Below are 14708 nucleotides of genomic sequence, written 5' to 3'. Positions count from 1 at the left end.
AAAATGAAGTGCATGAGTGGTTTGGACTTTTTCTTCCTGTTGGGTGTGCTTATTTTACTCTATATGAAAAAGTAGCCTCTCTACATGCTGTTTTTGAGAGATTTCTCATACAGCATGGAAAAGAAGATTGATCGCAGAGGGAAAAATGTTTGTATATTTATCAGTTGTTAAGAATTTGTGCAAATTACCTAAAACTGAAATTCCTTTTGCATGTTCTGGGTAAAACTTGCTAAATGCTGTTGACAGAGGAGGTTCTTGATGACATGTAGAGCAGTAGCTTCCACTTGTTTGGTATAGTGTGATTTGTTCCCATTGTTTTCCCCTTCTATTGGCGAATTACCAATAAAAAATGTGATGAGTAACTTTGCATTTATCCAAAGTTAACTTTGGAATTAGCTGGATTAATCTCCTGCTTTAATAATAGAAAATGTGAAAGTTGGTTGTCTGAACCAGTAGGTTTAATGATTGTCTACATCCAGGGTTAGAGTGGCTGGGCAAAAAATAAAGTGCTTCAATTTAGAGTAGGCCAAAGATACTGCCTGCAGATTATGACAGGATTGCGTATCAGGAAACTTTCAGAGATTCAGCCTAGTAGCTCTTATCTACACAAATACTAACTTAAAGACCTTGTGAAAAAGAACAGGCAGATTTCCACAGGAACTTAACAAGACCTTAGTCAGGAATAAGAACATTTTTCTGTGAAAATATGACAGTTAATTCTCCAAGGCATAACAATATGTTTCTGCTTTGGGGGAGATAAATGTTTGAATGTAATCACAACTTTTTTCCTTTTAATGATACATTTGTTTCTGCCATCTCCTTGTTATGAAGATAAAAGGAGCATAGCACAAGCCTACTTTCTTCAGCTAATTTTCACCAAGTACAGGCCTACTGCACGATCAAAGTCTTCCCTTACTGGTCCTGCTCTAGGTAAGACCTGCTGCATGTTTGCTAGTTTTAGAAAAGGATTGAATATGCTTAATTGTGTTCCTCCATTTCAGCAACAATTCATAGTCACATTTTGACTTGTGGAATGAAGTCAGTCATCAGCTGGTACACTCGTCCTTTCTCTTGATACTGTCAGCTGTATGCAGTCTGACTACAGACATTCAACCTCTTCATGCCTCCATTGTGCTATCAATAAAGTAGATTTGTTTCAGGTTTAGAAGACTAGGATGAGAAAAATATTTTTTTTATAGAAGTTTTGAGATCATCCTTGCAACATTTCCCTCATAAGCTGCAATAAACTATTTTAACTACTTCTGCAGTGTACAGATACCTCCAACTTAAAGATATATCTGAAGGGGAGTATGATGGCAATGTTCATGGCACATATGAATTGCAGTTCCAGTCTCTTCCATACTCAGTTTGTAAACAGGCTTCCCATTGAACTCATGCTGTTGACACGAGAAATAATTATCCATGCGCAAACTGTGTTTATACTTTATTAAAAAATAGACAGCCAGTAGCTAAAGGTTCCAATCAATAAAATACCAAACTTTTAAATTGCAATATTAAAGGCTTAGTTTAACAGTCAGCCTGGTGTATGAAATGGCACATCGGTTAGATACACTATAGGAAGGCATAAGATTACATTGCGTAGTTTTCATGTGTAGCTGGGATTTAAAAAAACAAAAAAAAATTGAAATATTCCTCCTCTGACTTCAGAACAAGAGCCCTAGCCATTCTGTTGGAGTTAAGCCATCACACAGCCATAGTGGAGATCAGGGAATACAGCTGTCACCGAAACAACGTCAGTGCTTGACCTCTGTTCAGCAACAGATCTGAGTTGAGAAATGATGGTAGGGCAATCCACTTCTAGATTCTGGTATGTAAGATGGATGTGCAAATTATTATTATGTTTGTGTATATCCAGAAAAACAGCATTTATATTAACAACATTCTCTACTCACATGCATGTTGTGAACCTCCTATGGTTACAAAGCAACATCAGGAAAACAAGGAGTGAAAGATGCATTGTCCTGTCAGCAAAACTCACTGAATCGAGAGGATTACAGTTAATTTCCCGAGAGCACTTTGCTTTTTAAACTAAGTTACCAGCTGTGCTGCTATAGTTCCCTAGCACGATACGATCCAAGAAATGTATAGATGTTTTTCTGAGCAAGTTCCTCTACCTCTGTGAAACTGACCCATTGTCTTACATCCTGAATGCAAGTACTTGATCAGAACTTCCCCGGCTACAATTTCACTCTGTAAGAGCTGCAGATAGAACACAAGGGGGATGCTCAGGAGTCGATCCTTCCATAGGAAGAAAACACTGTGGGAAGAAAGGAAGACCAGTCAACACCAACACCCAGCAGCATTTATGTCCTTCTTGTAAAAGGAGGTTTGGGTAGTTTAAGATTAGTGGTTCTCTAGGTCCCTTTATTCTGTCTCTCTCAGTTATTATAAGGCAGTTATACAGCATAATGAAGAAAAATTACATGTATCTTGCGTAGAGGACATTTTTCCACACAGGTCTGTTTTTCTGGATAGCAGCGATTCTTACGTAGGTTAGAAGCAACTTTGACTAATGTCAGTTTTCTTGAGGGAGAAATCACGTTATGTTCCATCCAATCTTCTGAACTTTGTCATTAGGGATCTGCCTTTTATTATGACTATCCCTAACTATTTTCCTGGCTCGACAAGCTCTCTGCTTAATTGTGACTGTCATACAATAGGCTACAACCTTCATAGTTAAGGCAACCTTTTTAAGTACTTACTTCTTTCTCTCAGCCCCTGCCCAAAGCTGCGGTAGACATGAATCAGTGCCCAAAACAAAACAGATTTTATTGCAACAGAAATGCAAGAGCCGGTAATGAAAGCAGCTTCCAGAGTGTAAGAATTTCCTTTGCCCCACTCCCTTATCACCTGCAGGAAAATAGAGACATACAACAGTCAACACCTAGTGCCACAAAACCCTGAAGCCATAAAATGCAATCAGCCAACCACTAAGTTTCTGAAAGAAGTCACTGGATAGTAATTGGGGGGGCGGGGAACTGGTCACTTTTAAACTGTCTTACTTTGCCGATTACATGATTCCCTGGGTGCACGCTGATTCTAGCTAAATGCATACACCATCTCATCTCTGCAGCACTGAAGTCATATCAAAACAGTATTGTGCCCAGACTGAAAGAACGATTAAGCTGGAGATAAGGAAACCAGACTGCATCTTACATCTCAGTTTCTTTCCACTGTAAAATACAGAATGAAGTTGTGTTCCCTGGCTGTCATTGTAGTGTTATTGTCACACATGTCCAGGGGCCAGCTTCATGATCCCATTTTCATTCATGGCTAGCCTGATTACTGTGCTTATGACATTAGTAATTGCCTAACCTGTGCTTTTTTGAGAGGTCTGACACAGAGAAAATGGCAACTTTTAATTAAAAGCAACATGTTTATATCCTGCAGCTATCTACTGCATTGAAGAGGGGTCACTGCTCCCATGAACAAAGAATGATCAGGCATGTTAATACTAAGATGAGAAACTTCTGCAAAAATCCAGTACTGAAAGAAAGATACTAAGATCTGGCAGTATTCTTTTCCCCCCTTCCTGCAGGTTTGAGTCATTGCCCTAGCAGGCCTAGTGATTGTCAGGATGAGATTTAAAAAAGCATAGTTCTGACTACTTTGATTTGTTAACAAACCCAATGGCATGTATTCCAAATCAAGGCAGGTTATGGATGTCCTGGCCAATTTTGGTGCAATTAGTTGGTTTGGCTATTAAGTTCTATCAATTTTCCTGTTTACAGGGTTGTTAGCAGCTGCTATATAGAGTCAATCTAGCAGCCTTTTCAGAGCTGAAGTAATTAACAGTAAGTGCAGTTTACTTTTTTTTTCCCCCTACCTTTCAGTTAGTCAGATAAAAGATGTTAAAAAGAATTGGTTTGAAGAAGTGACTACATTACAGATCTCTCTAGCAGAGAGGAGTATTGCATTGCATGTCCATGCCCTCATTTGCTGGTCACTCTTGCATGTTCATTGTTACCATACAAAATTGGAAGGAGACCTAGCTATTTTCAAGTTGTCATGTTACTCTTAATGTCAGAAGCCACCACCTGTACTTTTCTTCCTAACTGCAAGATAAGTAAAGTATAGCCACCAAAGACAGCGTGTGGTCCTTCTGTGCTTTGTCAGATCAAACAAACAGGCCTGTGAATAATTGGAAGAGCCTGATTTGACTGCATACTTTAATAGATCCCCAAGGACTTGGATGACTGCAGCCACTGGACTCTTATCAGTACCTGGAGACTATTTACGTAAAGTATGAGAAACACTGGCTGCTATCAGCATTTGAGTCCTTCCCATGATGACCAATCTGCCTTGCCCTTGCTCTTGCCCTTCTTCCTTACCTCCTTTCACATGTGTTGTGGGAGTTGCTGGGGTGCCCCAGTGATAAGTGCTTTATCGCTATTATAGTGCCAAAAAAATGCCTAAGACTGGAGTTTGTTGGGCTTGCATGTCTCTTGTTTTGGCTACATCAGAATCGACAGCTGGTGCCTAAGAAATGCCTAAGAAATTCTTTAAAATACAATGACTTGAGGCCCTGCAGGTGGTCAAGTGCTCTGGCACCACTTGAGACTTCTTGTGAAGGAGGGTAGGCATTTTTGAGGAGCTGTGTATCTTGTACTGGAGGATTTTGTTGTATCTTGCCCTAATCATTCCGGACACTTTGCCAGTTGCAGAGACTTCCAGGGCCTCTCCCTCTAACTAATCAGTTCAAGAGCAATTTGACATGGTTCCTGTCTTGAAAAGTTGATCCTGAAGAGGTAGGACGTGCCTGCTGCTCTCATTGATTCTGACAGGAGCTGCAACAAAGGGGTACGCTCAGGAATGAGGCACCATGTTTTGGGCCCAAGGATCCAGTAATGAAGAGGAGGCCTCCAGCCTTGCTCCTTGTTATTGAGCAAGTAAATTTGATGAATTACCGTGTAAAGCAGGTAGATGAGATAAACTACTTCAGGTATATTCTGACCCAGAAAAATCCACACCAGAGGTTTCAGTTCTTTTAAGATCTGTAAAATAAGATGAGATATATACATAACTTTATAACTTGTTGCTATATACTCTATAAAGGCTATAGTTGATTTTTCAATAGCATTTCAAATGTTGGTCTAGCTGAGTTCTCAGTTGTAACTTTGTTCTCCTCTTGCCTTCTCTACCTATGTTTTTTTAGCAGGAAATACCGTCTCTCTTTTCCACTGAGCTGGGCCAGGAGTGATGTTGGTGAAATCAGAACTGGTTGTTTCATGGGCGCATCCTGACAGCTGTCTGTGATTTGAGCCATCTCGGCATTGTCTTGAGCTCTGCCTTCTAATGCTTACAGTACAACTCCCAGCTAGCTTAAATGGAAAAGCAGCTGACTCAGAATTACGCTGATGTACTTTTTCTTTGGGTACGCTCAGATTTTTCTCTTAACAAATTATGTCTTCGTAGCTAACAGACTGAAAGCACTCTGACTTTTTTCTCCACCTTTGTTTCTACTACAGAGGAATAAAGTCACTGAGAACTAAAACGTGGGAGAAGCAAGAGGATTTAACTGTCAGAAAAGCTTTGTTTCACAATTAACCTTGGGACTTGGGAAAGAAGAAACGATGGACTGCTTTCCGGCAGGTAGCAACTTTCAGCGGTCCTGAACTGGAAGGGCAGGTCTGAGCAAATGAAAGAAAAACAACTGAGTCACTGGGAATGAAAACAGTGACTGCGCCAATGCTATGATAAGATTTGATGCATCTGATCAACCACAGATTCCCCCCAAAACCAATATTGATTCTTCTGCAAGGGTCAATATGTGAACCTCTACAAAAGTATTAAGGGAACTGTCCCTCCCCTAAGGAGTCTGTTCTTTGCCACCTCTCCTATTGTCTCTGTTTTCGGTGGTACTGCATAGTGCTCCTCTTAAGATAAGACCAAAAGGGAAAGGAAAACGAAGGCTGAGAAACAAGAGGAGGGGGAAAGAGACAATTAGTAATTAACAGGAGAAAAGAGAGAAAATTAATAATGGAGATTAGGAAAAATAAATCCACTAAAGTAAATGGGAAAGTGTGTATATAAATAGAAGAAAAATAATGAAAAATCCCCTTGTGAAATGGCATGTGCATCAACCCAGAAATAAGGGAGCATGAGGTTAAGCTGTGCTTTCAGGTATTGCGGTTACCAGAAAGGACCATGTATGAGGCATTTCCAAGTTTTTCCTTCTGTTATGCTTATACTTTCTGGTGGGTTATGTATGTCTGCATACCTTTCTTGCATAGCAACCTCATAGTAGGAGAGCACCAAACAAGACAATGATAGATGTTTCTCTACTGCTGCATCTTTCTGCAAGCAGCTGATTGTGAAAAACTTGTCTGAACAAGGTAATGAAAAGGAGTTCCTATTGTCACCCCTCTGTCAAACTGTCTACATGCTCTAGCCTGAGACAGAATCATTTTTACCTTGGATGCAAAGCTACCAGACAGACCCTTATGAAATGTATCCACCTTTTCTAAGTTGCTGTTGCCCTGCAGTGCTGCCACTTACTGAAATACAGCGCTACATTTTTTTTCATTAATTTTACATTTCCTATTTCTTAGTTAGACAAGAAGCTGTTAACTTCTTCCAGCAGAGAAGTCAGTAATGTACCTAGACGGGGTTAAAAGTAGCTTTCAAGTAGTTCTAACATACGCAGTTTTGAGCAAAGGGCAAGAATATGTACTTATCCCTAGGACATTGACTATTACTAGTTGAACCATTAAGAAACACGTTTGCTATTGATGAAAGCATAAGGAGTATCACGTATGTTAGGACAAGAAACCATCTAACTGAAGCACCTCTTTCTTTTCTTAAAAGAAACAGTGCTTCTTTTAATGCCTAAAGGCAAATAAAGGATAAGCAAAGAACTCATAATCTGTGAAGGGCAACGGGTCAGATCAACTTTGTTTCTGATGGTGGGGGAAAAGTGGCTGAAAGGTTTACACTTTAAATCCTAGCAGGAAAACAGACATGGTTCTGATTACTCCCTTCTTTCCACACCCGATACAACTTAACTGAAAGCAAAGATCCAGTGCCTCACAAAGGTATATAAGGAGCTCCTAGGAGGAAACCAAGCTGTTTAATATCCCTGTCTGCATTCCTAAGTGTCACACTCACAGTTAGTCCTGTCTCCATTTTTCCTTGCTAGGTAGCTGTTAGTGGCCATGACACTCCAAAGTTCAGGAGAAAGATGATTCTGTGCAACTATTCACCTCAAGTTACTAAAGTATTTTAAAAGCACAGTGCTTGGTGCTAGCTCCATTTTTAGCAAGGAAGGCAATCAAAACACTTGAAAAGCTGTATTTCAGCTGTCAGGAATTTGGCTGAATGGCTAAAGCAAACACCCAAGGAGTCTAAAAACCCAACAAACCCAAAACCCCCTAACCTCCTTCCTGGTAATAAAAAACTCACATATCTGATGTACTTTGGCCCTGATTGTGCAATCATTCTTGGAACAGAGCTCTCAAGATTTTGGAGGAAGTTCAGTCTGACTGACATGAAAAACTAAACTTCCAACTTCACAAATCCTTACGTTAACCTGAAAACTGCCACTCACCTTCAAAGAAGCTGCCCAATAAAGGACCACTCATCTTTTTGGTATGGTTTTCTAAGGATATAAGGACTATACAAGTCTCACTGCATCTGTATATCCATAATAATTTGGAGGACTGTTGCAAGTTTCACCTAACTTTCTCAGAGAGGTAGAAATATTGGAGATAATGTGATCTTATAGGTTTCATTACAGCAGGTGATCAAGGACTGAGAATAAAACAATGTCCCTCAGAAAGGAATAACGATAGTGTGACGTTTCATCGTGTACACTCAGACTTCATTATTGTTGGTGCTCTTGTTTTCTGCTGGGATCCATTCTGGCTCCCTTCCACTTAGCAGTATTACGTAGAATGGGATGGCTGTGACTTCCCAGCCTGTGATAATTGCTCGGGGTGAGAACTTGTAGTCTCAGAAGTTGGCTATCCTTGCTAGTGTCGCTGTTAGCTTAACACTTACTGCGATGATGCTAATGGTCACCTTCAGGCAGGCCCAAAGGACCCCTGTTGCCGAGATGATGTTATGTAGAAGGGTGATCTCATGCAGGCTTATCAGCAGAACACACAAGCAGAGCTGAAAGAGAGGAGGCAAAGATTTGGTAAAATTGTTAGTTTGAGACCATACAGCCCACCAAAAAATATTTGACACAGACTCCCAGCAACAGTAAGCTGGGCACAGATCTAAAGCCTAAAATTTTTCCTCAGAAACTGACAAACAGTACAGAATGGGACACGAGGACAGACGTACTTCCCTGTATGCCATGTTAGCAACAACAAAGAACAGGGAAGGCAGTAGGATGTGCTCCAGATAAAGCATAAGGCAATACAGGGTAATACATAGTAAAGTAAGAATGAAGGGTAGTGTACAGAAGTACAAACTCTTTCTAAACAGATCTTGGGTTCCTTTCACTTGTCTGTAACTTCAGGTTGCTATCTCACGCTGATTGCCTCGCTAAGTCAGGCTTCCCTCTCCCATCCCAGTATCATTTTCTCAAACGCAGGAGACAGCTGGGATGGCTGGAAAGCAAAAGACTGTAGGCAGAGATGTTGTAGAGTGATAACCTTTCTTATTTTAGGAGGCCATGTTGCATTGGAGCTTCTGGATGCAATTGTTTTTATGGACAAACTTCCCAAAAATAAGTTTCAGTTCTCCTTTTGGGCAGGACGAGGATAAAATATATGTTGATTCATTTTTTATGGATTTTAACTAAGCTTCCCTATAGCAAACACCTGGAGAGATGACCATTATTAAGCTAATCTTATCTAAAAAGTGAGATACAGGCAGAATTGCTATAGGAAGTTAATAGTTCAGCTTAGCTAATCTAAGATTTTCTCAACAGGAGGGAAAAAGGGAACCCAGGGGAGAGAGTTCTATACCTGTGCCTGAAGATCAAAGGTCAACATGGAAAAACAGAGGTTCAGCATGAAGTATTGTGACTGTAGGCTTTCTAGAGCACCACCCACTCGAAAGGCCATCATGCTTTGACTCTGAATGAGGATGATGGCACAGATCACATCAAAGGAGCCAACCAAAAGGATCAGAATGAAGCGGGCCTGATGGGAAAGAGAAATCAGGATGTGACTCGCTGTGCCAAAACAGGGACAGTCTTTAACCTTTAATCTTCCCACTGGAAATAATAAAGGAGTAAGAACCAGGCTGCCTATTAATGGCATTGTAACAGACAACAGTTAAAGATGACAGTCTGCCACACTGTTAAGTGGCAAAGATCACGCCATGATTTTTGCCATTTGTTGCAACCACTTGGTAATAACTGTAAACTCACCTTGGCTATTTTGGTTTACGTTACCCTCGATGTAGTAGTTTTACAACCGTTAAGAGAAGCATAACCTCTGCACTCCCTGTAATATCATGACGACTTTTAGCAAGGTTTTGTTTGAGGTTTTATCCTACAGTTTGAAGAAACAGCTTTCTTTGATAGAGACCGGCTTTAAGCTTCCTGTATGGCATAAACCACCTGGTAAGAATCTTCCCTATTGATTTCACTGGGACAGTGGGTTATTCTGAATGCTGTACTTACTAAATTGTGGAAAACATTGGTTTTGTCTGGGTTGTATCCACAACTTTGCTGGCATTCACACTAAATATCTGCTGCTTTAAAGATGGCTGAAGTAGCAAAACATCCTTCATAATTACACTGATATAAGAATGTTTATACTAGTATGCCTTATTCTGGCTCAGAAATTTTGCTCAGGAAGCAGGAGTTAGAGTAGTCCAAGTTACTTTTATAGTAGTAAAAAAAAGTCCTTAATAGTACATCTTCTACACCAGGCTTTATTTTGAGGTTCTTGTTTCATATATAAACTGATGACTGGGATCCATACCTTAAAGTAATTTGCATCTCTTTGACGCCTGTTCCTTATTGACCCTAACAAGCCAGTTTGCTGTAGATAAGTATGTTTAAGTAAATGTACAACTGATATGTAAATTGAATAGGCAAATTCTGCTTTGCTGTATCTTCCTAGCTTGGTTGCCATCTCTTCTATCAAAGAGTAATTTTTGGATGACTTCACAGCAAGGAACCTCCTTCTCACATTTGTGATAAACGTGTGACCACAAAAGGGAAGGACTTCTGAGAAGCACGGCAAGTGGAAGTTTAACTACAAATCTTAGTAACGCATAGAATACAATCCTTGTATTAAATTTTATTGTTATGAAGTGCAAACAAGATAATCTGGAATGGCAGTACCTCCCCTAGCACATTGTATTTTTTTGTTTCCTTGCAGCAGGTTACTATAACTCTCATAAAAATACATGGCTGCACTTACGGAGCAGTGGGGCTAATGGCTGTGCCCTTGCATATAGACTTGCGATTCCAGTTCTGTCTGTAGGTTAGATTTACGTGACTTTAGGCCAGTCATTTTATAGATGGAAATCTGAAGGAGAGTAGGTGAAGTGAAGGATACCTTCTGCAGTAATCCTTTGTGAATAAATTCTTTGATATTTATGTTACTTTCAGATACTGCTACAAAGAAACCCATAGAATAGCTCAGAGGAACAGATTTGCAGTGGTGGAGGTGCATGTTTTGTTACTCAATGGTAGGAATAATTCAGCCTGATTTTTCTCTGTTATCAGTGCCCTTATCACAGCTGTCTTGCCTTTCCAAGATTTTCAAATCCAAGATGTGGAGAAAAGCAAAATTAATTAAAACCAGGAGACTAACCAGGAGTTTTGGCTTTTGCTCAGCAGAGAGAACTGTGAAGTTGACAATGGAACGAAACATCACTAGCAAGATGGAAAGAACAAAGACGATGAGCTCCTGGCGATTCTCCTGCAGGATTCCTCTAGTCACATAGTATACACAGAACACTGGGAAGGAGAAGGAGAGGTCAGTTACCAGGTGAACACAAATTGCACATGGTGCAATTTTTCGATATGCTTGATCCAGATGACAAAATGGAAGTATCAGGACTGTGTAACTTTGGCTCCTCAGTCAAGAGCGTATCTTTATACTTACCAAGGAGCCTGAATCAGATACTTAAAATGAGTACTCTCCCCTGTGTTCAGCATACAAGGCATGAAATAATTTGTTAGATTTTTACATTACTTGTGAAGTAACACTTTGAAAATGGCAACATATTAGCTATCCAAATTAATCAGCAGCTGTGGTACGTTATTCTAGTAATACTATATTGAACAGTATGTTGAACAGTATATTTGAATTCAATGATGCAACACCATTTTTATTAAAGAACTGAAATTACATTATCTTCCCAGTGAGAGTAATTCAAGTGACTAACAAGCCATTTACTACTCGTACTCAGACCTCTACAGTATTGTTTGCGTGGTTCTGACCGCTACAAATGGCTTGTGTGTTGAATTGAACTTAGACAGGCTGGATTCCTAACAGTTTATTTTTCTTGTGGAAATTTTGAAACGCCCCACCCTGCAAATTATAGTCCAGAAAAGAACTGGTTCGGACAAGTTCTGAGTTACGTTTTTATAAAATACATCAAAACCCACCACTCTTAACACCACAGTTAGCTGTCAGTGTTGGACCCTATGCTGTTTTGACAAAGCTTAAATAAGGAAGAGGCTTTCCTTTCGTAACAACAGGAATCAGTGCTTTGTTCTTATGTAGGATGCTCCTGCAAACACTAGTTAATTGTTACCATAAACAAAGTAACAATAGATTTCTTTTTCCAGAGGGCTACTTCCTGGATTCTGCACATCAAATAATCTAGTTTTTTTAGGCTGGGACATGGGGACAAAGCGTCGTAGCAGTTTTCAAAGTAACATAACAACTTCAGTCTCTCTAAAAAAAACCTTCTAGTGAATGAACTTCTTTTTCACTTAATTATTAAGTGATTGAGAAAACTGAAAATGATTGGCAAATTACAAAGTGACTCATATGACTTTTTTGCATGCTTGTGACCTCAGGAAGGCCTGAAAGATTTAAGACAGTATCTCCTTGTTTTGAAAATTCAGCTGCTAAATCAGAAGAAGTCTGTACAAATAATTTGAAAACAAACTTCTGAGCATTAAGATTTTTGCAGAGATAGCATATGCACGTTTCTGAAATAAAGGACATCCCCTTGTTTGTGGTAAGTGAACATTTTCCAACAAATTAAATCCCAAACCCTCTTTACAGTAAATCTCTCTAGTGGTAAATCCAAGAGATTGTTACAGCCAGGGCATCTATTTTTTCTTTAAAGAACTGTTATCAGTTCTGTCAGTCTTTGTCTAGCCTATAGGAAACATGGTTTTGGCATGTTTATGGAGGTTAGCTTACACATCTTGAAGTCTCAAGGTAAGCCAATCACAGTTTTAACACATTCCTTGAATTATGTTATCTTTACTGACTAATACATTGAAACAACTTTTGTTTGCATTAAACCTTTGAAATCTGAAGTCATGTTTTAAAAATACACTATTTTTCCAGATTTAAACCAGAGGCTTGTGAGAGGCGTGCGCTTCTTCCTGTGTGTGTGTTGCAGCATAGAATACTAATTAGTATCAACAGAAGGTAGGAGGGGGTAAAATAGATTAGCAAGCATGCTTTCAACTTCCCCATTTATAACATCATGTGATTCATTTGGTTTGCTATGAAGGTTCTTCATTTTTCTCTGAAGCACAAAACAGTGGTTGCTAACAAAAAAAGTGTGACAGATTGGAGGCACCAATGGTCTGTTCTAACATTGCAATTTTTGTTGGTATGCTGAGTCCTGTGTGAAAAGCTGCTAATCAAACCAGGGTTTTGGAATAAAAGTATTGTTTTATGTGTCTAATTATAGAATCTGGAACAAATCTATTGTCTTTGTTCCCTCTGGGTGAAAGCGTGAAAGCTAGAAAGCAATGACTGCTTATGATTAGCGTGTCCTTCTTGTACACAAGGTGTTACACCCACAGAGTCTATTCTTTTCTACATTGTTTTGGCCAGCGAGCCAACAGCCAAGACCTGCTAAAGCCACTGCAGAGGACTTCCTAAAATACTTACAGTTGTATTTATTTTCATGTTAAGTTTCACTTCTATTTAATACAAATGGACCCAGGAATATGAACCTAAGTTTCTACTGAAGCTCTAATTGCAAATATCCAGGGAAGTTCGGATTTTCCTTCCAGCAGGACAAAAATTATTAGACAAAAAAAAAAAAAAGAGAGCTTTAAAAAAAAATGAGGTCCTTGTTTTCTTTTATTAAAGTATTTCAGGTGAAGCAGCATCCTTGCAGGAACTTAACACAGAGAGATGACTTAACGTTTTCTTGTTTCAGATCAAACTGTGTATGTTTGGTTTCTTGCAATGTAAGAAGGTGCCTTGAAACCAACTACAACTCAGGTGTAAGCATGGCTCAGGTCAGGAGATGTACGTTCTATGACAAGCCTTGGAGCGTGGACACCTCTGAATTCCCCAGCATATTATGGCACAGACATTAAAATGGGAAATGGTAAGCTCTTTCTGGCATAGCTGAACATTCAGTATATCTTACATAAAGTGACAGCTGTCCGAAAGCAAAATCATTGCCAGATCTGCCTAATGAAACTCCAGTAAGAAAGCCAATTACAGCAAAACTTCCTAAAACCTGAGTATTTTTTCGCACTATTCACGTATGAATATTATTTTGGATGACACCACATCCATTACTGATCCTTTCCCTAAAATACTACTGGGAAAAGCAACAATGGCAAAAGCATCTAGATGGTTAGTGCTAAACTAGCAGAAGATTCTACGTGTAACATTATCAGGCCAAATGGAGTGAAATAAGAAACTTCAGGTGCTGCTTAATTACTACCTTGGGAAAAATTGCGTTTGTTTTAAAATACAAACAGTATGTTTCTTACCAACTCCAATTAACTGAATAAGAGAAATGGTGAAATCTTCCTCAGTTTGTCGAACGAGTGTCTCTACGGTTAGCCCTATCACACTTAGCAGAGACAAAATAGTGACACAGAAGTAGATCTTCACAGGAAATGATAGCTCTGAACAAGGTTTTATCTGTAAAGGAAGAAAATGTTTTAAACACGTAATGCACTATAAACTGGTTGCTGTTCCTAAGAAACACATTAAAGCAAGTGTTGTCGGCTAAACGACACGAGTGCAGGGTTTCCCTTGGAAAAAGGAAGAGAAGCTCTCTGTGACTGAATTCAAACTGCAAAACGGCTGCGGAAGGGAAAAGTCCAACTTTATTCCGTGATCAATCTCAGCCTAGATTTTTCTGGTGTTATACCTACAGCCTGCCTTCTACTTCTCTCAGTCCCTCGCGACGGTCAGCAAGCAACTTTTTCCCCGTACCCCGTTATCCAGACTTTCGGTTTTAGAAAACCGCGGAGAAGGGTTCACTCCTGAGCGAGGGGCAAAGGATTTGAGCGAGAGATTTTTTTGTTTTGTTTTTTTTCCCCCATTCACCCCAGGCAGCCTAAATCTCGGACACCCAAACTGCACCACGCTAGCAAAAATAATTTTACTTTCTCGTGATGTTTGGCAGTAAGGAGAAAAAAAAAAAAAAAAGGCCGGGGGAAAAAAAAAAAAAAAGGAAAAAAAAAAAAGGTGGTCGGGGGGGCGGCTGTTGTTCCCGGCGGGGTAGCGGGGTACTCACGGGGCCGCAGGGCGTGGGGATGAGCTGCCGGTGCCGGGGGGTGAGGTTCGGCAGAGGGGGGGCTGCGGCGGGGCGGGCGGGGGGGAGGAAGGAGG

General features: G+C 39.9%; 2 protein-coding genes across 2 annotated transcripts in view; one reads left to right on the top strand and one right to left on the bottom strand.

Moving 5' to 3' along the window:
- The window catches only part of NADK (NAD kinase), a 34775-nt gene extending 32990 nt beyond the window's left edge, over positions 1 to 1785 (top strand). The window contains exon 13 of the mRNA XM_010577443.1: positions 1669 to 1785. Within this exon, the coding sequence (XP_010575745.1) occupies positions 1669 to 1765 (97 nt within the window). The 3' untranslated portion in view covers positions 1766 to 1785. The remainder of the gene's footprint in view (positions 1 to 1668) is intronic.
- A 405-nt stretch (positions 1786 to 2190) lies between these two features.
- On the bottom strand, positions 2191 to 14688 carry LOC104837959. The gene is made up of 8 exons (XM_010577444.1): positions 14614 to 14688; positions 13859 to 14012; positions 10743 to 10888; positions 8937 to 9113; positions 8020 to 8133; positions 4929 to 5015; positions 2724 to 2871; positions 2191 to 2278 (listed from the first exon to the last, which is right to left on the bottom strand). The coding sequence occupies exons 3-8, from the start codon at positions 10800 to 10802 to the stop codon at positions 2247 to 2249; spliced, it is 618 nt and encodes a 205-aa protein (XP_010575746.1). The 5' UTR covers positions 10803 to 10888; positions 13859 to 14012; positions 14614 to 14688; the 3' UTR covers positions 2191 to 2246.
- Positions 14689 to 14708: the final 20 nt, after the last annotated feature.

This window comes from Haliaeetus leucocephalus, unplaced genomic scaffold, assembly GCF_000737465.1.
Source record: "Haliaeetus leucocephalus isolate CR32 unplaced genomic scaffold, Haliaeetus_leucocephalus-4.0 Scaffold556, whole genome shotgun sequence".
In the NCBI taxonomy this organism is placed as follows: Eukaryota; Metazoa; Chordata; class Aves; order Accipitriformes; family Accipitridae; genus Haliaeetus; species Haliaeetus leucocephalus.
This window is presented reverse-complemented; position numbering and strand designations above follow the sequence as displayed.